General features: G+C 36.1%; 1 protein-coding gene and 1 pseudogene across 2 annotated transcripts in view; one reads left to right on the forward strand and one right to left on the reverse strand.

The window, feature by feature from the left end:
• The window catches only part of MASTL (microtubule associated serine/threonine kinase like), a 31686-nt gene that overhangs the window by 2169 nt on the left and 3256 nt on the right, over nt 1-26261 (forward strand). Inside the window, exons 2-11 of one of the 2 annotated variants that reach the window (XM_031444646.2) lie at nt 2340-2477; nt 7326-7465; nt 8124-8212; nt 12149-12255; nt 12449-12599; nt 15837-16009; nt 17628-18764; nt 19798-19936; nt 25594-25707; nt 25806-25907. In XM_031444646.2, the coding sequence (XP_031300506.1) occupies nt 2340-2477; nt 7326-7465; nt 8124-8212; nt 12149-12255; nt 12449-12599; nt 15837-16009; nt 17628-18764; nt 19798-19936; nt 25594-25707; nt 25806-25907 (2290 nt within the window). Of the gene's footprint in view, nt 1-2339; nt 2478-7325; nt 7466-8123; nt 8213-12148; nt 12256-12448; nt 12600-15836; nt 16010-17627; nt 18765-19794; nt 19937-25593; nt 25708-25805; nt 25908-26261 lie in introns of both variants that reach the window. The other variant, XM_010995664.3, reaches the window with a different exon arrangement.
• On the reverse strand, nt 96-773 carry LOC116150448 (large ribosomal subunit protein eL20-like; annotated as a pseudogene).

Consider the following 26261-nt stretch of genomic DNA (forward strand, 5'->3'; position numbering starts at 1 on the left):
TTTGTAAATATATTCCTTTTCTTTTTTGTTTTTGTTTTTGTTTTGTTTCCACAAAGAGTTTATTTGGGTAGAAGGGGGACAGGAAGGCCCTGCATCTAAAAGAAGGTGTTGAGCCTCCTGGTGATGAAGCGTGGCTTTTGCTGGCGACGCAGGACCGGGTAGGGCAGCAGGAACTTGAGCTTGGAGTGGTGGAATTGCTTGACCGCTGGTCGGCAGCACTTGCTGGCTGCAATCTCCTCTACCTTATCTGGATGGAGTGGCAGGCGCGGTGCCGGGCGCCCACGTGTCTGTAGCACTGAGTGACGGCGCCTGCTGTGGTCAGGTCCCGGTACTCCCGGTACATGTTGTGGGTGCCGCTGCCGGAGTCATAGCGCAGCCAGGTGCCGAAGTTCTTCACCCCCAGGGGAGATTTCTCGAACACCTGTCCACAGTAGACAGTCTCCCCGGAAGACTTCATTTTTTTCAGCTGAGACACAAAGTACCAGAAGCGGGACTTGGCAACAACATGATTAGACGCAAAGATTCACATGCGATAGAGAGGCGGTGTGCGGCCTGTGGGGGTGGGCAGGCAGCACCCCACCACCTTGTACTCTCGCAGTGTGCCGGGAGCCTTCGTGGCGCTCTGACTGCACTCACCGCCACCCACGAAAAGCTATTCCTTTTCACTATAGGTTATTATAATTCAGTTTTTAGTAAATTAAGGATTGGGTAGCTATGATCACATTCCACATTTAGAACATTTCCATTACCCTGAAACGACCTCTCTTGCCCATCTGCAGTGTCCCCCTTAACACCCCCAGCCCAAGATAACTATCGATCTACTTTCTATCGCTGTAGGTTTGCCTTTTCTGGACGTGGCATATACATGGAATCATGCAATATATGGTCTTTTGCATCTGGCTGTTTTCACTTGAGGTGATGCTTTTGAGGTTCATCAGGACTTTATTTCCATACCTAGTCTATTAGAATAGGCCCCTAATTGGAATAACTGTTACATTCCTTAGACTGTGACATGCAAGCTAAAGTCCAAACTCCTTAGAAAAGCAGTCATGCTCCAAGTTCCGGCCCTAAACTTCTATTGTATCTTCCACATTTGCTATGTTCTAGCCATTCCAGACAGTTGGCTAGTCCCTGAATGCTGTGTATTGTCTTGCCTCTGAGCTTACGTTTATGCTGGTTCCCTCCTAAGTGCTTTTCTCCCACCAGTCTCTGCTCTTCTCCATCTGTGTTAATTATGTATTAAGGTTCATCCTAGTCCCCTTTCATTCCTATCCTGACCTTTCAGACCCATGCTATTGAGATGAACTCTTCCTTGTTTCTTATGTTACCAAGTTTTTTTGCTTTTCCTTCAACTGTACTAATCAGTCATTGTCAGTTATTGAAATGAGAACACCGATTCAGTTTCTTTCTTTTTTTTTTTTTTTGAATCAGTATTTGTGAGAAGCCTCTTTTTGTGTAGAATCTGGAATACAGTGGTAAACAAAACAAACTTGCCCTCACAGAGCTTCCAGTCTAGTGGAATGATAGGTGAAATCACATTATCAACTGGTTTTGTCAGTTTCCCCCATTTTTCTTATGGAAAGGCCATGAGGCTGGAATTTACAGTGTATTAATGATTTTATTAAATTCTCTAATGAATCTTTGGAAGAAGCATGCCTTTCTTTCCTTTGTAACCTTCCTGAGAATCGATCTTAATATTAGTAGCTCTTCAGTTTAATGCTCCAACTTTAATGTAGATTATAATTTTGCTTCCATACCAATTACCTTGAGACCTAAAAGGAGTAATTAGTTATTTTCTGTAACACACCATCTGAGACTATTAAGTTTCAGTAGTTCTAACCATTTTTAAGAATTTTTTTCCCAAGCACACAGACTTAAATTCTTCCTCTTTCTGATTCTACCTCCATCCATCAAAGAATCAGAAATTTTAAGAAAAGTATTAGCTACTATTTCTCTATGCCAACTTCCTGATTATCTGGGGGTTTATTAGGAACATTACTATCTTTTGACTTAGTAGTAAGAACAGCAGAACAGAATTTTTTTTCCCTACTAATAGGAAGGGTAGTCAGGGAGCATTTATTTACATCTTTTTTCCTTCTCAAAAGGGATGTGATAGTTTTGCCATTGGATACCAAGATAAGCAGTTCTATGTTAAAGTTTTGTTTTGTTTTGCCATATTACTGTTTTTCTGGCAGTTCCCTGCTGGCAATGTGAGGTCCAAACAACATCTATATGTTGTCTCTCTCTGGTTGTTTTCATGATGGCAGCTTTGAAAACCTGAGAACACTTTGTGATGAAAAAAATAAAATAGATGTCTGTTGTTATGTTATGTATTACAGGTTGTCAAAAAAGCAGACATGATCAACAAAAATATGACTCATCAAGTCCAAGCAGAGAGGGACGCTCTGGCCCTAAGCAAAAGTCCTTTCATTGTCCATTTGTACTATTCACTGCAGTCAGCAAACAATGTCTACTTGGTGAGTAAATAACTTGACATTTTTTGTTTTTCATTCAGGAATCACTGAACCTGGTGGCTTAAGAATTACAGTCTTTGGGTTCAGAATACCTGGCTTTGAATTCCAGCTCTTACTTGCTTTATGACCATAGCCAAGTTACCTTCCATGTTATATTAGTTAGGGTGCTCCAGAGAAAAAGAACAATGGGTGTGTGTAGATGGAGGGGGATTTATTTTAGACGTGATGGAGGGTAGCTTTTACTGGACGTCTAACGATTTAGATGTTAATCTCACCTAAAAAAATACATTCACAACAACATTTAGATTGGTGTTTGACCAAATATCTGCCTACCATGGTTTACCCAAGTTGACACATAACATGAAACGATCACACCTCAGTTTCCTCATCTGCAAAAAGGAGATAATAATAGTACTTACCTCAGAGTTTGTTAGGAGATTTCAATAGTCTGATATAAAGTGGAACAGTGTGTGGTGCATAGTGCTAAAAATATTTGCTAAGTAAAGGACACATAAATAGAAATACTATATAAAGTTTGGTGTATAGTAAGGAAAGATATTAGGAAGTGGTAGATTTTGGGTATATGGATTTAGAGAGTTGCTTGCTTTTCATTTAAAGCATCACCTTACACTATTCTAATGAGACATTTGGGGGGAGCAGGAAGGGGTGAGGATGGCAGGTGTTTTGACTTCAAGTTCCAGAAGCTCTTCCGACTTCAGAGATGGTCTATGGATTAAATGTCTGGTAACTCCAAAAGCTTCTGTTCAGTATAAACAAACAGAACAGTTGACTTTACATCTTTTAAGCCAGTAGTTGGCAAACTGGCCCACAGGCCAAATCTGGCCCACTGTTTTCTGTACAGCCTGTGAACTAAGAATAGTTGTTTTTTGTTTTTAGTTTTTTGTTTTGCGTTGTTAAAATGTTGGAAAAATCGAAAGGAGAATGACATTTTGTGATAGGTGAAAATTACATGAAATTTGAATTTCAGTGAGTAAATAAAGTTTTATTGGAACACAGCCACCTCCCTTTGTTGACATATTATCTATGGCTGGTCTTGTGCTGCAACAGAAGGGTGAAGTAGTTACACAGACCAAATGGCTCTCAAAGCCTAAATACTTACTACCTGGCTCTTTACAGAAAAAGAAGATAACATTCTTATATGTCATTTCCAAAGAAGGTATAGACTGTTTAATCCTTTAATTTTACCTGGGCTTCTCTAATGCCTTTACTGTATAGCGTTTCATATGCAACGTGTGCCTTCCCCAGTGCCATGACTGGCTGTGCCATCAATCCTGTCTTAGCCCTATGGCAGCCAGGAATTTTCCCAACCTTAGTCTAAAAGTGGTGGTTGAAGGGCTGGGTCAAATTGCTCAGCCTAGTAGATTTGTTTTCAATGATTTTGTCCTAAAATTAGAATAAGTTAAAAAAAAAACCTATAATATTTTTGATTTCCTATTCCTGAAATCAGATAGGGGACCATATCTTGTCTGCTAACTTCATCACTGGTTTAGATCCTTGATACTCAAAGTGTGTCCACAGAGAAGCAGGATCAGCATCACTTGGGAACTTACTAGAAGTGCAGAATCTCAAGCCACACTCCAAATCTGCTGACACAGGCACAGGAAAGTTTGAGAACCACTGGTTTAGACGAAAGATTCCCTAGAAGTGAGAAGCTACTTTGAGACGAAAAGATAAGATATGACAAAAAGATAAGCTATGGTAAGCCAGAATAACAACAAATTAGCCACAGTAACAACAAATCATTGACTGATACATGCCAGGTACTGTGCTAAGTACAAGGAACACACAGATGGAAACGTTTTTTATGGAAGCATTCAAACATACACAAAAATTGAAAGGTTAATATGCTAAACTCCCATATATCATCACCCAAGTTCAACAGTTACCAACATTTTACCAAATTTGTTTCATCTATTTCCCATTCCTCCATTAACCTTCCAGGTAGTGGTTTTAGCATCCTTTGATTCAATGCCTGGATTCTTTATGAAGGTTTGCAAAATGCTGATTTTTTTTTTTTAATTCTTTTGTTCTTTCAGCTTTTGTTACCTGGAATTCTTCTATAAAGAACTTTCCCTTATTATCTAGTTCATTATTCTGAACAACAACCCTGTCTAAGGAAGGCAAAATAAATGCTTGATTCTTTCCCTTTCATCACCAGTTTTCAAAAAAGCAACCTCCAAATAAGTGTGGGGTTTTTTTTTAGTATCTTTATGAATCCATGGAATGTTGTAGATTTGATGTATTTTAATCCATTGCAGTCATTATTTTCTGTGTTCAGACTATCCCATCTTTAGTGAGTGGGAGCCCCTTACGCTAATTTCTTTGTCTTTTTGTTAGTATGCTAGTATTCTGATGGCTTCCTGCTTTCTGGCATGACAAGGTAATTAAGGCTTATTTCGCACCTCTCCTGTACTAGACCTAGGCAAGAGGTTGAGCTCCTTATTGGGAAAACATGTCTAGAGACCACAATCTAGGAGGCAGTAATTAGTAAAGTTCATTGCCAGTAGGTTGTCTTTCCTTTTAGACATTCTCAGTGAACAGACTAGGAAACACACATTTTTATAGAGAAAGAAAAAATATTTCATGAGTTTATGCTGATATTTCCAATTCAATGGAAAATTATAGAATTTTTACTTAACATCTTTAAAAAATACATAAAATATAAACATATTTTGAAAAAAATTATATTCTTTTACTCTGGGAATCTGGGTTCCTAACAACATAAACAAATTACTTACTTGCTTTAACTTACAGCATATGTATATATCTAGTATTTTCAAAATAGCAACACCAGTATTGTTTTACTAACACTGAAAGAACTGTATTCAGGTTAGGATTTCTCTGCAGTTCTTTTTGTCCTTGTGATATACTGTCAAGATTCTGTTCTTTGAAGTCACTTGAAATAATTTGCTGTGTGGTTATGAAACTTGCTAAGTTCATTTATTCCGCTTTTGTACCAGAGATTTATACTCAAAAAGGGAATCCATTAAAGTACTAGAAGAAAACTGATGTGACTATTCTTAGAATCATAGAATGGTGCAGGTCTTACTAAATGAAAAATAAAGCCTTCTTTGACACAGAATACCGTGTACATGGTCAATAAGAAAGGATAAATACCCCAGCAGAAAAATGGGCAAAGAATACAAGGGATTCACTGGAGAAATATGAAAGACCAAAAACGGGGTAAAGGTGCTAAATCTCCCTAAAAAATAAACATCTAAATAAGTTCACTTTTTTCTTTTCTTAGACTGGCAAAGATAAAAAGATTGATAATCTTTGTTGATGAGAATATAAGGAAATAAGAATTCTCTTGAGCTCAAATAGTTATCAGTTTACTTATTTATTTCCCTACTACTGAAGTGTAATTTGTAAGTGCAAAGACTATATTTTATTCATACCTATATTTCCAGAGCTAGCACAGTATGTAGCCCAGATTTTGTGCTTAGAAAATGTTTTAATGATTGATCTCATCAACAAATACTGAGTAACCTCTATGTACCAGGGAAGCTATTGGCCAAAAGAGGAAAGAAATGACTGTGTATTATCAAGTTCTTAGTAGGCAATATTTTATAGCTTGAAACTATGGGAAATTTTGAGAATAATGACTAGTATATGAAGGAGGAATAATAGAACTTTGGGACCACATGGCAATAATGAATTCAGGCAAATATCATCCCTAGTCACAGGATGCTAAAATCATTGCTTGAAAGTTTGTTAACGAAACAGGTTACTTACATAGTTTCAAAATATCTTCCCCAGATTACTTACTAATTACAAAGGTTGGAGGGAGTACCTCTTCCATGGAAAAATCTGGAAGTTACCACCTTAACTAAGTGGTCAAAGAAGTTACCATCACCAGGAATGGAATACGCTGTTTAGAGGTCTCATCTGGTAGGAGACGCTAGGAAGTACTCAACACTGGTTATGGCGTATTCCTGTCCCAAATGCATGACCTGACTTGAATCATGAGGAAATAATCAGATGTCACGAAATGCACTACCACCATCCCCCCTCTAAAAAAAAGTGAAAAATTATTCCAGATTAAAGGAGACCAAAGAGATGTGACAACTAAATCTCATGTATGGTCCTGACCTGGGCGTAAGGGATGAGGAGAGAGGCCATCAGGGACAATATTGAGATAATCAGAGAAATTTGAATACAAACTATACAACAGGTAATAGCATTATTTTAGCGTTTAATTCCTTGAATTTTATTACGCTATAGTTGTATAAGAATGTCCTTGTTAGGAGATCCATGATGAAGAATTTTAGTGGTGACATATCATGACCTCTTCAACTTTATAATTGACTTATTCAACAAAAATTTTAAATTTACAGATTAATACGAGTTGCTCATGTCACCATATTTTTTAAGCTGTTTAATCTAAACAAAAATACATGCATATATGATATTTCTGTTAATGATGTTGATTATTGGTATTATGTTTATAATGTAACATCACGTTAATAATTAATGTAAATATTTATTTCATATTCACATATGTGGAGAGGAAGAAAGTAAATGTGGCAAAGTGCTAACTAACAATGAGTGACTATAGATGAAGAGTATATGAGAAATCATTCTCCTCTTTCTACACCTTTTCTGTAAATCTGAATTTTTTTATGCAGACTGTACAGCTTAACTTAAATTTTAAGAAGTTTATAACAGCAAGAGCAAACCTGGCATTGATGTGTACAGCGTGATACCAAGAAAATGTGTCTGTTACAGAACCATGTGAAACATGCATAACCATAAAGCTCAAATAATACATTTTTTAAGTAGTCATTAGTTTTACTTTTCAATATTTAGCAGTATATTCCTTTTTGACAGATAATGGAATATCTCATTGGTGGAGATGTCAAGTCTCTCCTACACATATATGGTTATTTTGATGAAGAAATGGCTGTGAAATATATTTCTGAAGTAGCCTTGGCGCTAGACTATCTTCATAGACATGGAATCATCCACAGGTGAAGACTTGACTTTTTCTCCAAACTTTTCCTGAAAGCACAAGGAATCAAATTATGTGTTAAATATTTGAGTCTTAAATATTTGCGTAACCCCACGTATCTGGGTTATCTAAAAATTAGTAGTAACTTGTGTGAGTTTAGAGATTCCATTGTTGCTTTGTCCATGGGTATCCCATTTTTTGTGAAGAGTAGTGTGTCTTTTTTTCCACTTGTTTACCTGTATATCATACAAAAGTTCTGTATTTTATAATCCCAGCTGATTTACAATGTTCTGTTCTATGCAAAGAAAGTCAGGTTAAGTGGCTCTTTTCTATGAAGGCTTAATTTTAACCCTCCTTAAAAGAGGTAAATATGATTTTGACCTGGCTTGAGTTTTATTTTACCTAATGAAGTTTATTTATTTTAATGGACTATCTAATGAATAATGCCAAAGATAATTTAGCATCAAATAGTTAACTTTCTTGTAGATTCAGATATACAAAAAATACTTTGCTTTTGAGACTTTTTTCCTGCACTTTCTAAGCCAGTAATGAGTACCTTATTTCAGAGAAATTAAACAGGCTTTGATTCTTCTGTAACTTTGTTTTTTTCACTGGTAATTCTAAAATCAACATTATCTCTTTTTTAGTTATCTGCTATTTGTCTTTTTTATGTACAGGGATTTGAAACCAGACAACATGCTTATTTCTAACGAAGGTCATATTAAACTAACAGATTTTGGCCTTTCCAAAGTTACTTTGAATAGAGGTAAGAAAAATAACAAGTAAGTGCCTTTTTAAAGATCCAACACACTTTAGATACTACATTTCATTAACTTACACACTTCCCTTTGTTTATAATGAATAAACTGTTTTTCCCAAAGTAGACTAGAAATGTATGATTTTTTTCAATTAAAGATGAAAAAAGTCTTAAGTCCTCAAAGGTCCTCAAAGATCTTTGGATCATCAAAGAGGAGCTCACAGTTTCTGTTCTTCTGAATTTTTATCCCTACTGAAACTATTGCTGATCTACTAAACATCAGTAAAATGACTAAAATAGCTACAACATGATAAACAGTTAATAGTTAATACCTAAAGAACTTAATGAAATGTATATGATCATCACCTTGATAAACAAGGGGCAGAGAAAATGAACACAGAAATCACATATATGTATATATATGAGTCTTAATTTCACTGGTAGTAATGATAGAAATACTAATTTAAAAAGTAATAAATGAATCATTTTACACTAGTAAGCTAGCCAAAAGAAAAAGAAAAAAAGGAGAACTGACGATCTAGTGTTAATGAGACTGCAAAAAGTACAGTAAGTTTTTCTAGAGACATTGTAAATAAATAAGCATAGTTCTTTCCAAAGGAAATCTACCAGTATGTTTTAAGAAACAAAAGGTTTTAATTCTTTTTGACCCAGTGACCTGTGTGTTGGAATTTATCCTATAGAAATGGTTCAAAAGAACAATATAAATGAATAAAAGTGTTTGCAGCCTCATTGTTTCCAGCAGGGAGAAACTAGAAATTACTTATGTTTATTATAGACACATGGATAAATGATAGTTTGTTGTCTTGATAGCATATTATTGTATCATCTACTAAAATGGCAGAGGATGGAAATAAATGAACAGTAGAACCAAAAATTGGGCTTATAAGTTATGAACCATGGGATTATAATTATTCAAAAATAAAATAGAGATCTACAGTTCTTTATTTGCAAGTACAAATGTTTTGAATACCTTAAAGTTTTTCATATGTTCAGTAAAATACAACCCGAATCGATGTGGGCTGTTTATAGTTTTCATTAATCCAACCTCACATGACTACCCGTACTTTTCACAGCAGTAATAATAAGTACGATTTGCTAGATGAGATGCCACTAGGTATACAATGCAGTATATTTATCACTTAGTTTTCCAAAATCTAAAAACACTTTTTAATTGTGAGGCAAATCTAGCTCCCCAGGTTTCAGATAAAATGCGGGGAAGAAATACAAAAGAGAAAAATTTTGTATTAGGATAATATTGTTAATGAATTTAAATTATGTTTATAATAGTAATAATTTTTATTTGTATTTTTTCATATCTCATGATTTACTTTAAAGATGGCTCCCAAACACTGTACATTTAGGTTAATATAAATATTACTGTGAAAAACATCTTTGAACATGCAGATTTTTCTGAATTCGTTTCTTTTTTTTTTTGATTATGGTTGAAATACCTCATAAGGTAAAATTTACCATCGTAACCATTTCTAAGTGTGCTGTGTAGTAATATTAATCGTATTCACATTGTTGTGCAATAGATCTCGACATTTTTTCATCTTGTAAAACTGAAACCAGGTACCTCATTTTCCCCTCCCCAAAGAACTGACAATCACAGTTCTACTTTTTCTTTTTCAATTTGTTTTATTTTTTTGTTTGTTTTGGGGGGGGTAATTAGGTTTATTTATTTTTATTTATTTATGTTTTAGAGGAGGTACTGGGAATTGAACCCAGGACCTTGTGTGAGCTAATCATGTGCTCTACCACTTGAGCTATACTCTCCCCCCACAATTCTACTTTCTGTCTGTGTGTTTGATTACTTTAGATACCTTATATAAGTACAATCCTACGGTATTTGTCTTTTTGTGACTAACTTATTTCACTTAGCATAGTGTCCTCAAGTTCATCCAGAGTGTAGCGTGCAACAGGATTTCTTTCCTTTTTACAGCCAAAATTTGTATTTATGGGGCATATATATTTATGCCATGTTTTCTGTATCCATCCACCTGTTAATAGACATTTGGGTCGCTTCTAACTCTTGGCTTTTGCGAATGATGCTGAAATGCATATGAGTATGTAAATATGTCTTAAAGACCCTGCTTTCAATTCTTTTGGGTGTATACCCAGTGGTGGAATCACTGGATCGTATAAATCAAATTCTATTTTTAACATTTTAAGGAGCCTCCACTGTGTTTTTCATAGTGGCTGTGCAGTTTTACATTTTATAATTTACCAACAATATACAGGGTTCCAGTTTCTCCACATTCTTTCCAACACTTCTCATTTTCTGTTTTTTGATAGTGGCCATCCTAATGGGTAGGAGATAATGTTCCATTGTAGTTTTGATTTGCATTTTTCTATTGATTTCTAATGTTGAACATCTTTTCATAAACAGGTTGGCCATTTGTATATCTTCTTTAGAGAAATGCCTATCTAAGACCTTTGTCCACTATTTAATTAGATTATCTGGGATTTTTTTTGTTGTTGAGTTGTAGTTTTTTCTACGTTCTGTATATTAACCCTTTATCAAGTAAATGATTTACAAATATTTTCTCCCATTTTGTAGGTTGCCTTTTCATTTCTGTTGATTGTTTCTTTTGATATGCAGAAGTTTTGAGGTTTGATGTAGTCCCATTTGTCTATTTTAGCTTTTTGCCTATGCTTTTAAGGTCATAACCAAGAAATCATTGCCATTAAATATATATTATATATATTTTTTTTTTTTCTTTAATGGCAATACTGGAGACAGAACCCAGGACCTTGTGCATGCTAAGCATGTGCTCTACCACTGAGCTATATTACCCTCTCCCTGCCATAATATTTTTTAACTTGTTTAATTTGTAAAATATTTTTCAAGTGTGTATTATAGTCTTTATTGTTTCAACAGTGTGAGGTATAAATGAAATTTAAGTTCAAACCTTCAGCCTACCTTTTAAAGTCTTATACCACATACAAAGCATTATACTTTTCTTATGATATGTGATATCTAACGAAAATAGTACAGTATTATGTGTGTATCGAATTATTTTAGTGTTATACATTGAAACCTGATAGAAATCTGCATCATTTTCTCCCTTGGCCTATACTTGTGCATGTTAGTTAACATGAGGGGCCCATAATTTGTATTAATTCCTTAAATAGATTCTGATACTGAAATTTATTTTGTATTCCTAATATTTCAATTCCTTTTTAGCTTTTCTTACTGCTTCCTTTTCTAATATTTTATTTACCAAGATTTATTTTGTCACCAGTTAAATAACACTCTTGTCTTTATCTTTTTTTTTTTTAATTCTTTTTAAAGATTTTTTACCTTTCGATCCCCATCATCTATTTCTCCCACCTCCTACCCCCACCTCTGGCAACCACCAATCTCTTCTCTATATTTGTGAGATTGGTTTTTTGTTTTATTTTTTTTAGATTCCATAGAGAGAGAGAGAGCATATGGTGTTTGTCTTTCTCTGTCTGCTTAATTGTATGTGTTTACTGTGTGGCATGATGGCTTTCCTGGCTGTATTTATTTGTCTTGCATAAGCCAACTTTGTTGATAATGTTAATAATGTGGAAAGCAGGGCAAAATTCAGAACAAGTGATTGTTGACTTAGTCAGTGACAGTTGAAGTTTTTTTTCTAAGTTTTTTTTTAACACCTTTATTGTGGTATAATTCCTGTACAATAAACTAAACGTATGTCAGTTGTACAATATGATGAATTTTGATAGATGTATGCACCAATGAAACCACCACCACAATCAAGAGAGCTAACATAGTAACAAGACAATTGAAGTTTTTAAAGACTATCACTCTTTTTTTTTCTTCTTTTTTTAATGGAGATAATGGGGATTGAACCCAGGACCTTGTGCATGCTAAGTATGTACTCTCCCACTGAGCTTTACTTCCACCCCCACCTCATATAGTTTTCTTTCCATACATAGATATCAATATGATGGATATCCTTACAACACCATCAATGGCTAAACCTAGACAAGATTATTCAAGAACTCCAGGACAAGTATTATCTCTCATCAGCTCTTTGGGATTTGTAAGTACTTGACAAGAAAAAAACTCACATAACATACCTTTTCATGATTGCCATTTGAATGAATTCAGATATCAAGCATGTTGAGTTACTCCAACAGTTTAACTACTTAGGTGTTATAACAGTCTGTACATTCAGGTGATGTTTTTCTGAAGGTAAATCTTAGCATTGGTTTCTGTCTTTCTCTTGTTAATAGTACACACCAGTTGCAGAAGAAAATCAAGATTCTGCAAATATTCTTGCAGCCCATGAATCTGAAACATCCCAGCTTTCTCAAGGATTCACTTGTCCTATGTCTATAGATCAAAAGGACATCACTCCTTATTCTAGCAAACTACTAAACTCATGTGAGTATAAAAGAAAAGGTAGTCTATTCCATTAAGTGTATCTTTTAAGGAACAAAATTGTTTTTGATTTTTTAAATTTCTGATATCAGTTTAATAATTTTGAAATGCAAATATTTGAACAGTCTGTGGCATTCCTCTATTTCATCATGTAAATGTCATTTCTGTCAGGGGCTGTTGCAGATCTTTAAATCTACAGAATCAAGTGTCAAGTTAATTCTTCAGTTAGCTATAACATTGTAATGATCATTGGGTAAATTTCACTATACTGAGTCTCTGAAAGTCTTATATGGGGAAGATGTGGTACCTGGAATATTGTGTGACTTTATAAAATTATTTCCAAATAAATAAAGTAGTTGAAGTCAAGATATAGTCTTTAATTATTATGCAATAAAAGACAAAAGTCTAGTAAAGGAGACAAGTGGGACATTTGTGTGGCTCTTAATCCCTACTTTTCTAACTTATCAACAGTGGACAGTGTAGTTCTCTGCACGCAAGTTCTTCATCTCAGGGACATGAATAATGATGCTTTGAAGAGTAATTAGTGTTAGTTGTTTTCATAGCTATTAACTCATTTTAAATTTGGTCCTCAAGTCTGTACATATATTGGATGGAAGAATAGATAGTTGGGAAGAATTGCCTCCTTTTTACAAATGAGAAAACTAATATGTGAAAACTTTTAATTACATGCTAGTAAGTGGGTCAGTTAAGTCCTGATTACAAATGCAGTTTTCTATCCACTGTTTCTTGTGTCACAATCACTTCTGTGAAAATCAAAATAGCTGAAATATACATATATATTTACAGCCTTGATGCAGAAAACTATTAAAATATAAGATATGCAGATGTGATTTATAGCCCTTTTTTAATTTTTTTTTAATTAAAGTATAGTCAGTTACAGTGTGTCAATTTCTGGTGTACAGCATAATGTTTCAATCATACATACACAAACATATATTCCTTTTCATATTCTTTTTCACTATAGGTCACTATACTATGTTGAACATAGTTCCCTGCATATAGCCATATTCTTAAGGGAAAATGATTGCATCTCCCTCAGTCATTTTTTAATCTGACCAGAAGGTAGTAGGCATTGTGCTGGTCACTTGAGCGAATGTGAATGTGAATACTTGGCTCAGGAGAACCTGTGGTTTGGTGCTGATTACAGGTACAGAGGGATAACAATCCAATAAATAAATGCCATGGGGGAGGATACTGTGACCCAACACAAAAAGTGATAAATGCCAAGTGGGAAAATCAAGAAAAGTTCTAAATAAAGATAGAGCAACAGCCAAATCAGCCCTAAAAAGGAAATAGGAACTGAATAGCTACAAGTGTATTGGGAAAGGGCATTTCAGAGGCTTGAGCAGAAGCCTCTAACACATGCATCTTCCATCTTCAGACAGCAGAGACAGAATGTAGTATGTGAGAATGGGACGCACGTGCAAAGAAAAAGGAAGTCAAGCAGGTAGACGGGGAAGGATGAAGTGTCCTTACAGGGAGCCTAGAATGTAAGCTTTAGAAAAAGGGGAGCCACCAGAAGTTCCTAAGTAGGGAACATTCGAATCCTACCCATAATCTAGAAAGAGCTCAGTAGCAAATATACAGCACACACATGGCATCAGATGAGACACAAGTTCCCATGCTGCTGGGGAAAGGCAGCTGAGCAGTTTACCCAGATATTAAGATCAGTGTCCAGTGAGTCTCAGGAATTCCACTGAGAGGCTTTATGTGCCCAAAAGAAAGTTGTTTTAGGTGGACTTTCAAATTCTCCTTCAAGTCTTAAAATTCTAAGATTTATTAGATCAAAAAAACCTCTAATAAACTAAGAATTTACTTGGGATTAAAGTCATGTCCACCCTTTTTGGGAAAGAGAAAACAAGATACACATATCCTTTTATATATGTATAAAGTCTTTATATGCACATATTGCAATCTTTAGTAAAAGCATGATTATTGTGTCTAATTATAAGCTCAGAAGCAACAATTTTTAGCATCATTATTTGTCTGTAAGGTACAGGAACCTATACAATGTAGATGGTGGTGCTTTCTTGCACTGGCTTGCTCTTGGCCAAGTCACTATTACTTATCTGTTTTACCCAGTAGTATAAAAAAAAAATCCCTATGGATGTATATAATTCCACACTTGTAAGCACATAAACCTCAACGTTAAAATACAGGTATACTTAAAAAAAATTTTTTTTATATTGAAGTATAGTCAGTTTACAATGTGTTAACTTCTCATGTACAGCATGTTTCAGTTGTACATATACAAACATATATTCATTTTCACAATCTTTTTCATTATAGGTTACTACAAGATATTGACTATAGTTCTCTATGCTATGCAGTATAAACTTACTGTTTACCTATTTTATATATAGTAGTCAGTATCTGCAAATCTTGAACTCCCAATTTATCCCTTCCTACCCCTTCCCCTACTGGTAACCATAAGTTTGTTTTCTACGTCTGTGAGTCTGTTTCTGTTTTGTAAATAAGTTCATTTGTGTCCTTTTGTTTAGATTCTACATATAAGTGGTATCATACGGTATTTTTATTTCTCTTTCTGGCTTACTTCACTTAGAATGATGATCTCCAGGTCCATCCATGTTGCTGCAAATGGCATTATTTTATTCTTTTTTATGGCTGAGTAGTATTCCATTGTATAAATATACCACAAATTCTTTATCCTGTCATCTGTCAATGGACATTTAGGTCACTTCCATGTCTTGGCTATTGTAAATAGTGCTGCTATGAACATTGGGGTGCATGTATCTTTTTGAAATATAGTCTTCAGATATGTGCCCAGGAGTGGCATATATAAAGCTATACTTTTAATTAAATACAAATTGAACTGAATAAATTTAGTCACATTCCAGCCTTACAGCACATCAGTAATGATCCTTTATCAAGAAAAATTTTAAATTGGATAATGAATATTCAAAATGGATTTCCTCCTACTTATAAATTTGTTTCTTTGTCCTGATTTTTATTTTACAGACATTAAGAGTTTTGGGTCTTTGGTTTTTTGTTTTTGTTTTTTTTTTTTTTTAACTTTCAGAGCAGCACTTGTATGCCAAAACCACCCAGTGTCATCCTTTTGGATGAGACAGTGTTTACATAAAAATAGTTCTGATAATGAAGTACTCAATACTTTACCTAATTATCTGTAAAGATTCAGGATCAGCGAGGAGCTAAGAAAGATGTGATATAAGCCTCAATCTTTTCTCTTCCCCACAGGTCTTGAAACAGTTGCCTCCTACCCCGGGATGCCAGTGAAGTGTCTAACTTCCCATCTACTGCAGTCTAGGAAAAGGCTGCCAACATCCAGTGCCAGTAGTCAGTCCCACACCTTCATATCCAGCGTGGAATCCGAGTGCCACAGCAGTCCCAGATGGGAAAAGGATTGCCAGGTTTGTGTGAAATTCACCTTAAGCCAAACCAGTTACGTGTGTCAAATTAATGATTAGAAATACTTTATTCTTTTTCCATACAAATTTTATAAAGAAATGAAATTGTTACACGAATGGCAGGCAAGGTACGCTTCATTTTCCTATATATTCTGTCAAATTCTCTTAAAATATTTCATTTCTCATTCAAATGTGAAATTATTCTTGAATGATAGAATCCAAATTTTTAAATTTTTGTAGTAAATCGATAGTAAATGTTGGCCTTAAGGCATCTAGATGGGGAAATGGGACTTTTTTTGGAGGGGTGGGTGTGGGGGAGGTCATTAGGTCTATTTATTTGTTTATTACTGGTTTTATTTTGTTGTTTTTTTTAATGGAGGTACTGAGGATTGAACCCAGGACCTTACCCACACTAAGCGTGCGCTCTACCACTGAGCTGTACCCTCCCCCTTCTAGGCATCTAGATGGACTTCTTTTTTTTGTTTTTTTTTTCAATTCTCTTCCCTGACACAGACATTAGATTGTTGAGGTTTTTTTTAACCTGTGTCTTACTTTATTTTTTTTTACTTCTCCTGCCTATATCTTATTTTAAAACTTCTATCTCCTATGCTGATTTCCGCCCATTTCTCATTTAGTGTAATGGTAACTCTTCTGGGTTACAAATAACTTTTAGACCACAAAGGTAATGTAGGTGTGTCTTTGAAAGTATCTGTTCTAAGGAGATTGCTTGCTAGGTTAATAGAGTTACTGAAAGTTATTTTATTTAATTTATATATTCTGTTTGTGGCTTTTTAAAGCTAATAAATATTAAAGCCAATGATTAATCACTGCTTATTATTACTAAGTAAGTTAAAGTTTGACCTTTCACATATCAAAACTGTGCACTATTAGGGTTTACTAACAATTTACTCTAATTGAGTATTCTTGTAGAAATCCTGGTTACCATGTGCCGATTTGCAGTATTTTGTACAAAACTCTGGTCACACAAGAGCACTTTCAGAGAGCTAGAATTCAAATAGTATTTAAGAAAAGCACTTTGTTATCAATGCATCATCAGTTTATCTTGTTGACAATGGACTTTAACTCTTCTTACTTTTGGTTTTTAATTATAAATCGCCGCTAGTTCGGTTACATGCTTGTCAGCTTGGTTTTATCATACTTGTATGAGGTGATGCATGTTGACATTAGCCATATTTCTGGTCTGTAATTTTCCATTACCTGTATTTCAAGCTCTGTGCTTTTGAAATTCAAAACAAGCATCCATACCGCTGTTGCAGGGCAGATACATGCATAATGTAGCCTTACCCTCAATTTTGCCTGAGTATATTCCTATTAATTTTTCCTATTGAAATAATACAAATTATACTATCAAATACAAATGGAATTGTGTTAAATTTTATACCAGTGTTTCACTCAAAATAATGTATGTAAATGTATACTATAATTGTTTAATTTCTTTCTAATTCTCCGTTACCATTGTTCTTTCTTTCCATTGGAAAGTGGAAACAGGTAACATAGTAGTTTGTGGGGTCATTTATCCCACTTGAGGGGGCACAGGCTTAAGAGTTTAAAGAATCTCAGCTTTATATAATTTTTTTAAGTGTTTTTACCTCCCTCTTAGGAAAGTGATGATGCAGCGGGCTCTACAGTGATGAGCTGGAATGTAATTGAAAAGCCTTTATGTACAAAATCTACAAATGCCATCGAGACCAAAAGTTTCCATACAAAGGATCTTGAGTTAGCCCTTTCTCCCATTCAGAATAGCGGTGGCATTCCTGCCACTGGAAGCTCTTGTGTAAACCCTGCTGAAAAATGCTCCTCTGGGGAAGTTTCTTGGGAAGCAAGAGAACTGGATAGAAACGATATTAATGTGGCCGCTGACACAAGCCAGTCTGGTTTTCATCAGTCACCCCAGTGGGCTGTGGATTCTGGTGGGGTGACGGAAGAGCACCTTGGGACAAGAAGTTGTAAAAGAAGTTTCGAGTTAGTTGACTCCAGCCCTTGTCAGGAGATCATACAAAATAAAAAAAATTGTATAGAGCATAAGCATAGTAATGAAATGAGAGATTGTTACGCGAATCAGCAGACAGGCTTAACAACTGAAGTCCAGGACCTTAAGCTGTTGGTGTGCGGGGCTCAGCACTGTGCTAATAAGGATAACGTGGGCAATTCTTTTATTGACAAACAACAAACACCAGAAAAGTCACCTGTCCCAGTGATAGCAAAAAACCTAATGTGTGAGCTGGACGACGACTGTGACAAGAGTAGTAAGGATTACTTGAGTTCTAGTTTTCTATGTTCTGATGGTGACAGAACCCCTAAAAGTATTCAGATGGACTCTGATTCGTCCTTTCCTGGAATTTCTATAATGGAAAGCCCATTAGGAAGGCAGTCCTTAGACCCAGATAAAAGCATCAAAGAATCCTCTTTGGAAGAATCAAATATCGAAGACGCACTCACTGCATCACCCAGCGGCCAAGAAAGTACCTTGCCGAGAGGTGAGGAGAGTCCTGCCCTCCAAGACAATGACCAGAAAATGTTAGCTCCCTCCTCGGAGGTGCTGAAGACATTAACTGCTAAAAGAAATGCTGTAGCTTTTCGGAGTTTTAACAGCCATATTAACGCATCCCATGTCTCAGAACCCTCCAAGATGAGCATCTCTTCGTTGGATGCAATGGATGTTTCATGTGCTTACAGTGATTCATGTCCCATGGCGATAACCCCTACTCAGAAAGAAAGAGCCTGTAGGCCACATCAGGTGTGTTATCACTTTATCTAATGTTTCGTCCTTTAGATTTTAGAAAAATAAACTATTATGTCCAGACACTTGCCTGTCAGCTAGAGCATAGACTATTAATCATGTAGTTTTTGTTCTGCTTGTTGGGAGTCTGGGGCTCATGAGAGGTTTTCATACAGAAAGATAAAGCTGGTAGTGATGTTTATTCGTCTTAACTACAACACCGTCTTCATTTGTATTGTTCTGTTTACTTTCGCATACTTACATATCGCATGTCTGCATATTTACAGACATCTTTTCACTTGCTCACAGCAACTGGGATACAAAATTAAAGTCCATCTACTTTACCGCCGTCTAAGGACATATTTAGGTGATCTCTTTTCTTTATGGAAGAAAATTGAAAAATATATATTTCAAATCTTTTTTTCCCTAAGGCTTTATCTTTATACATCCAAAGTTTCGGGGTTTTTTTTTTCTTCCTTTGGAGAGGTATCATAATACAGAAACTGTGAACCCCAAATTTAGCGTTCCAAGACTTGTTTTCTATTTGAAACTTACTGAGTGACTTAAAAGTCCCTTTCCTTCAGAGCCTCTGTCTGCCATCTGTTTGTGAAATATAATGATACCCGTCCTGCTGGTCCCAGAGTCCTTGTGAGACAACAAAATATCTTAAAAACATAAATGCTGGTTAGCACAAGAGATTATTTATATGTAGTTCTGTCTTATGCATTGTTCAGATAATCAATCGTCAGCTGCAGCCTCCCTCTGTGACTATTCTTAAGCTTGTATTGATCCATGCTATCAAGAAATTTTTCTTGTGGATTTTTTCATTGTTTCTTGTATATCCAGATCTTACTGAAATAACTGGTGTGTTACCTATTGAATTGCATTAGCTGTCAGGACTCTCCATAATTATAATTAATGAGACCATTTTCAAACTTGATCAAGGATTTGAGTGTGTCTTCTATGCCCAGCAGCCTAGCTCTTCTTTGGTTTTTGCATTTCTAGAAGTTCACGATATTTATTGTCTCTTAAACTGTTTTGAAATTAGCAGACCCCAAATCAGGTCAAGTCAGGAACTCCATACCGAACTCCAAAGAGCGTGAGAAGAGGGGCAGCCCCAGTGGACGATGGGCGAATCCTGGGAACCCCCGACTACCTCGCGCCTGAGCTGCTGTTAGGCAGGGCCCATGGTAAGGCATGCACGTCTTGAGTTTTTGAAGTATCTATCACTGTATTTTCTTTTGAGATAAATTGTCTTAAATTTCTTTGGTGCTTAGATTGCCTACGGATGAACTCATACAGTATTCTTTTCTCACATATATGGCCTTTATTATAGGAAAAGAAGACATGCAACCATTAATTCTTTGCCCGCTGGTTTAGTCTCAGTGATCCAGAGAAGGCCCACCTCCCCCCAACTCTTACCATCTTTGTTCTAAATGTCTCCCCAGGTCTATTCTAGTTTGGGCTCAGGGATACAGAGTTGGGCTACACTTCTGTTCAGTCTGCAGAAGCCTCTTCCTGTTTAGAGCTCACCCTCACTCTACCCGCACCAGAAGGGTCCAACCAGAAATGAGCCAGCCCTCAAAATGCAACACAGAAATAAAGGGGTGACATTTTCACTGTTTCTTTTTTTTCCCTTTTCGCTCTCTGAAGAATTTTCCCTTCCTCCATTCTGAAGTGACCTGTATTGCTTTCCCAGCAAAACACCACAAACTGGGTGGCTCAGAACGACAGAATTGTTTATTGTCTGATGGTTCCGGAAGCTAGAAGTCTGAAGTGAAGTGTCTACAGGACCTCCTCCCTCCGAAACCTGGATCCTTCCTTGCCTCTTCCCAGCTTCCTGTGGTTTGCCAGCAGTCTTTGGCTTGCCAGGACTTGGAGATGCATTGCTCCTGCCCTCCCTCTTCCATGGTGTTCTCCCTGTGGCTCTGTGGTCACAGGGCTGCATTCTTAAAAGGACGCCAGTCATGCTGGATTAGGGGCCCACTCCACTCCCATCTGACCTCTTCTTAATCTAACTAATTACATCTGCAAGGACCCTATTTCCAGATGTCACATTCAGGGGACCTCAGGGTTAGGACTTCATCCTATCTTTTTGTTGGGGCATAATTCACCTCACAACAGGAACCCCTTCTTCTACATCTGGATGTTAATTACTTCCCTTGTCTTTGGGCTCATCTTCCCCACCCCCACCCCCACCCCACACCTTCTATTGTTATTTCTTTGCTGCCTTTTCTCTGTAGTCTGAAAACAAGATTCCACCTTTGTCTTTCCCTCACCACCTAACTCAAAAGTAGTTTCTTGCCTTTGCCTGATCATTTCTGCTCTGGCAATCCGATTGTTATCCCTGCCATTGAACTGAAACGGTTTCATGGACAGTCACCAGTGATGTCATCACTGTCAGATCTGCCAGTCTCTCCTCTGTCCCACTCCTGTCACCACTGTTGCTGATCCTCAGTTCTTCCTTATCTCTTCTAAATTAGAAGCTCTGCAAGATTCTGCCCTGTACCCTTTTTTCCCCACACCTGCTCCCCGTTAATCTCATCACTCCCATGCCTTCAGTTGTCACATCTCTGTTGATGTTTTCTAAATATCTGTTCCTAATCCTGACTTTCTCCAGGCAGCGTTCTACTGTCATTCAGAACTACGTGTCTTGCCCTTCCTCTGTTCCCTCTCTCTGTTTCATCATCTTCGTGGTGACACAAATGTTGTCCCTACATTCAGACATTTAAATCCGGTTAATGATATCTCTGCTCTGTTTCTTCTTTTTCATGTCTGCCACTCTTCCACGTAAGAACCTCATCTCTCCCTCTCGTTAATTTAATAACTCTCTTTGTGATCTCCTCAACTCCATTCTGTTGTCTGTGATCATGGCCACCAGATTCTCCCTCCTGAAGCAGGATGGAGTCCATGCTACTTCCCTCCTTGAAGAACCATGGTGGCTCCTTCCTACCTGCAAAGTGGCATCCAGGTTACTGACGGGTGGCCCTCAGCTCTCATGCTAGTCTCATCTCTCAAAGAGTCTCTTTATGGGCCTCACCTTCCCATTCTGCTTAGACACATTTATTTTCGTGTTTTCCTTATTTTGCACAACTGTTTTGCCTTAGTCTAGAAAAGCCAGTCCCCAATAAGCTTGCTGTCAGATTTCTTCTCATCATGAACAGTCAATGTCAAATGTCACCTCTTCCATAAAGCATCCCTTGATCAACTACGGAGACCTAGCTCTTCGATATTACTTTATTAGATGCTTTTTAAAACTTACATCATTCTTCTTATGTCATAATTATTATATTTGTCTCCACTACAAAAGCTTAAGAAAGTTCCTTAAGGCTGGAGTCTGAGTTCTCCTTCCACAAATCACTAACCATTGTCAATAATCTCTGCAGTGTTGAAGTTAGATACACTTAATATTCCCCTTTCTTTATCAGCCAAAGCAACTACGTTCCTCTGGGCACTTAACTAATTTTTGTACACTATCCCTTTTGCTAAGTCACAGGTTTGCCAGCTCATTTCCTGTATTACAGTTCACATTTTCTGCAACTTTGGATACAGTATGAAAGTGAACTTCAAATGTAAAGATTTACTTTATAAGATCTTGTCATTCTTTTCATGGGACCTCTAGTTATCTTTGCTGACTAGTGATAGATTATAAAATTTCTGTTTTCTTATTAAAGGGATTTGATACATAGTTTTTAAAATAACAAATAATACAGAGCAATTTATAATGAAAAGAAAACAGTAATTCCCTGTTCTCTACCCCTCCCCCCAAAATCCCAGGCCCCAGAAACACCCACTTCAGCTCCTCAATTTCCCCTTGTACTAACCTCTCTAATTGTAAACCTAATGGGGAGGGACAGCTAAAACATCTCTGATGTTCCACCGTTGTCTTCCCCTCAGCCAAGGGGACTTAAGGACTCTGGACTGAGTTTCCATAGCTTCTCATGCATATGTTTGTTTCAACTCTATTTTTTTTCTATTTTTTAATTTTTTATTGAAATACAGTCAACTACAATGTGTCGATTTCTGGTGTACAGCACAATGTCCCAGTCATGCATACACATACATATATTCGTTTTCATAAAGATTATTACAAGGTATTGAACATAGTTCCCTGTGCTATACAGAAGAAACTTTTTTAAAAATCTATCTTTATATATAGTGGCTAACATTTGTGTATCTCAAACTCCCATGTTTAACCATTCCCACCCCATTTTCCCTGCTAACCATAAGATTGTTTACTATGTCTGCAAGTCTGTTTCTGTTTTGTAGATAAATTCATAGTGTCCTTTTTTTTTTAGCTTCCTCATATGAGTGATACCATGATATTTTTCTTTCTTTCTGCCTTACTTCACTTAGAAAGATGATCTCTAGGTCTATCCATGTTGCTACAAATGGCATTATTTTATTTTTATGGCTAAATAGTATTCCATTGTGTAAATATACCACAACTTCTATATCTAGTCATCTGTTGATGGACATTTAGGTTACTTACAAGTCTTGGCTATTGTAAATAGTGCTGCTATGAACACTGGGGTGCAGGTGTCTTTTCAAATTAGAGTTCCCTCTGGATATATATACCCAGAAGTAGGATTGCTAGATCATATAGTAGGTCTGTTTTTAGTTTTTTGAGGAATCTCCATACTGTTTTCCATAACGGCTGCACCAAACTGCATTCCCATCAGCAGTGTAGGAGGGCTCCCTTTTCTCCACAGCCTCTCCAGCATTTATCACTTGTGGACTTTTGAACGATGGCCATTCTGACTGGTGTGAGGTGATACCTCATTGTAGTTTTGATTTGCATTTCTCTGATAATCAGCAATATTGAGCATTTTTTCATGTGCCTGTAGCTCTCTTTAAATTGGGTTAAAATGGTCAGTATTCTCTCTCCCAGAGTAGGCTGTTTTCTCCTTGAGGAAACCTCTCTTTTTCATCTTTGTATTCCTTATATCTGGCACAATACCTGGTTTCTAGTTCAGTGAATGATGTGAGAATGAACTCATAACTTTATAACAATGGACCTAACTCCTGTTTTCTTACATGCAGGATTTCTGACTTCGGGTGAGTGAATTTCTGCACAAAGTAATGCGGCCAAGCATATTTAACTGAACAGTCAAAGTATAACTAGATCACATTGCATTAAAAAAAAAAACTTTTTTTTTCATTTCAGCTCACTTGTGAAATACAAACATGAACTGTCTTCTGTCTTCTGAGCAGGAAGACAGCCAGGGCGAGTGCTCTTCTCCGTGAAAACAAATGTAGACATGTGGCATTTTTATAACTATTAAAGGTAGCAAAGAGTGTAGATACAGCCATTTTTTACTGCAGTTGAAGAAATAGGCTTGATAAAAATATTAAAATTAGCAGCCATTATTATTAGAAAATAGAAAGATGTAACAGTATCAATATACAAATTACAGAAGTGGGTTTTGAACTAGGAAGCCAGTAGTATAAAAGCAAGCCTGCTCTATATCTCTGGCTAATGATATATATTATAATTGATTTGTTTTATAATCGATAATATGATTTATCACAATATGTGATCTTATTAGACTTTGACTCATATATGACATATATGAGAGAAATCATGTATGTTTTTTGACATGAGTACATTTTGGCTGAGCTGGGAAAAGGGTCCTAATTTCTAACCTGAGTAAAATAAATTAAAATGCACATTTTTTCCTGATTGCCCCTTACTTTTCTGTTATTTGGTTATGTTATCTAATCTGTTGGAATAATTCTTTCTCGGTGCTGCTTAAAAGGCCTACTAACTGAGGTGGTTTATATGTTTTTCTTCAGTGATTTCTGTAGAAACGGAAGCCTAGAGACTGTTGGCACCTGTGTTCCTTAGGGAAGTTGGGATTATGTGGCTTGCAGATGAAAAGGCACTAAATGCATGCGATTATTTTTTCTGATGGCAGATTCCAAGATACTTTCCAGCTTGTTTTAAAATGAAATGGTGGCAGTTGCTTAACCACAATAAGGAATTTTGTGAAATTGATTTTTAAAGTAATTTTCAGGCAAATTTAGTTCTAGGCTAGAATCTCCAATTCTGAATTTATACTGAAGTTAATCATTTTGGGACTGAAATTAACCTTTGCTTAGGAAACATTCTTATTCATTGATGTAACTAAACAAAAGTATGAACCAGATTATAAGGGCATGTTTAAAACAGTCATTTAAAATATCCTTGTATACAAATGATGTGTCCAATGAAGATTTTATTTAAAAATCAGCTTTACTTATTTATTAAGACTTACCTTCTGATTACCTCCTCGAGCTGTAGTTTAAATGAATTTTTTTGTTAATTTGTTCTCTATATTCTTAAAAGAAATAAAGCTACATTAAAACACTGCAAGTAAGGCTTTCCCTAGCTACCACGTTACTCTCCAATTAGCATTAATGTTGCTACTTCATCTCATTCCTTTGTGAAAAGAGTGGGACATAGAATCATCTAAATGTTGTTTCTTGATTTGAAATTGAGAAGCACTCTTTTAGAGAATAATTTTCAGATTAAATGCGTTCCTCAGTTGTGTTTTAGGATTTAGAACAAACAAGTGTCCAGAATATCAGGGGTTATTAAGAAATGACAAAAGATAGCTTTGACTTTAATTTCTAGCTAGCCAGGTTGATTGCTAATCTAAAGTTCTGTTTTCCAAGAAAGTAATTACCACTTTGCCTAAATTAAGGTAATTTGGGTTCTTGTACCTTCCGAAGCCAGAAGAAAGCCTTAGGAAATGAGCGTTTGGGGCCCTCAGTGTGGCCAGACATCCACGTGTTATTAATTACTGTTTTAGTTGATCGGACATTTGTAGAAAAATGCGTTCAGCTACTTCCTCTTAAATTCCAGGTCCTGCAGTAGACTGGTGGGCACTTGGAGTTTGCTTGTTTGAGTTTCTGACAGGAATTCCCCCTTTCAGTGATGAAACACCACAACAAGTATTCCAGAATATTCTGAAAAGAGGTGATTCTTTTTCTCCTATTAAAATAGATTCATTTGTCTCATTTACCTCTGTGTATTGTTATTTTGAGCAATAATTAGCAGGTTATTTGTATTTGTAGATATCCCTTGGCCTGAAGGCGAAGAAAAGTTGTCTGGTAATGCTCAAAGTGCAGTAGAAATACTCTTAACCATTGATGATACAAAGAGAGCCGGAATGAAAGGTAAGGTTTTGTGTTAGTAAACTTTTACCTTTGATGTGTTTCAGGGATGAATGTTAATGATACCAAGTTCTAGTACAGTACTACAGATAATGTGACAGATAAGTGAAATCGGTTTTTAAAAATTCGTTTTTATTTTTGCCCTCTAGGTATGCATTGACATATTTGTCCTTATTCTACATTAAAATTCAGTGCAATCAGGTTGTAATCTTCACTCCATGAATTTTATTGATCCCAAACTGGTACCTGAAACAAGCTGATCTTGTCCATGTCTTTAGGTTTTTCAGAGCCTAATAAAAGTTATACATCAGCACATACGGGAAATTTTTTAAATCAAAGCTTCCTGATCTATGATTT

The sequence above is a fragment of the Camelus dromedarius genome, chromosome 26, assembly GCF_036321535.1.
Source record: "Camelus dromedarius isolate mCamDro1 chromosome 26, mCamDro1.pat, whole genome shotgun sequence".
Taxonomy (NCBI): Eukaryota; Metazoa; Chordata; class Mammalia; order Artiodactyla; family Camelidae; genus Camelus; species Camelus dromedarius.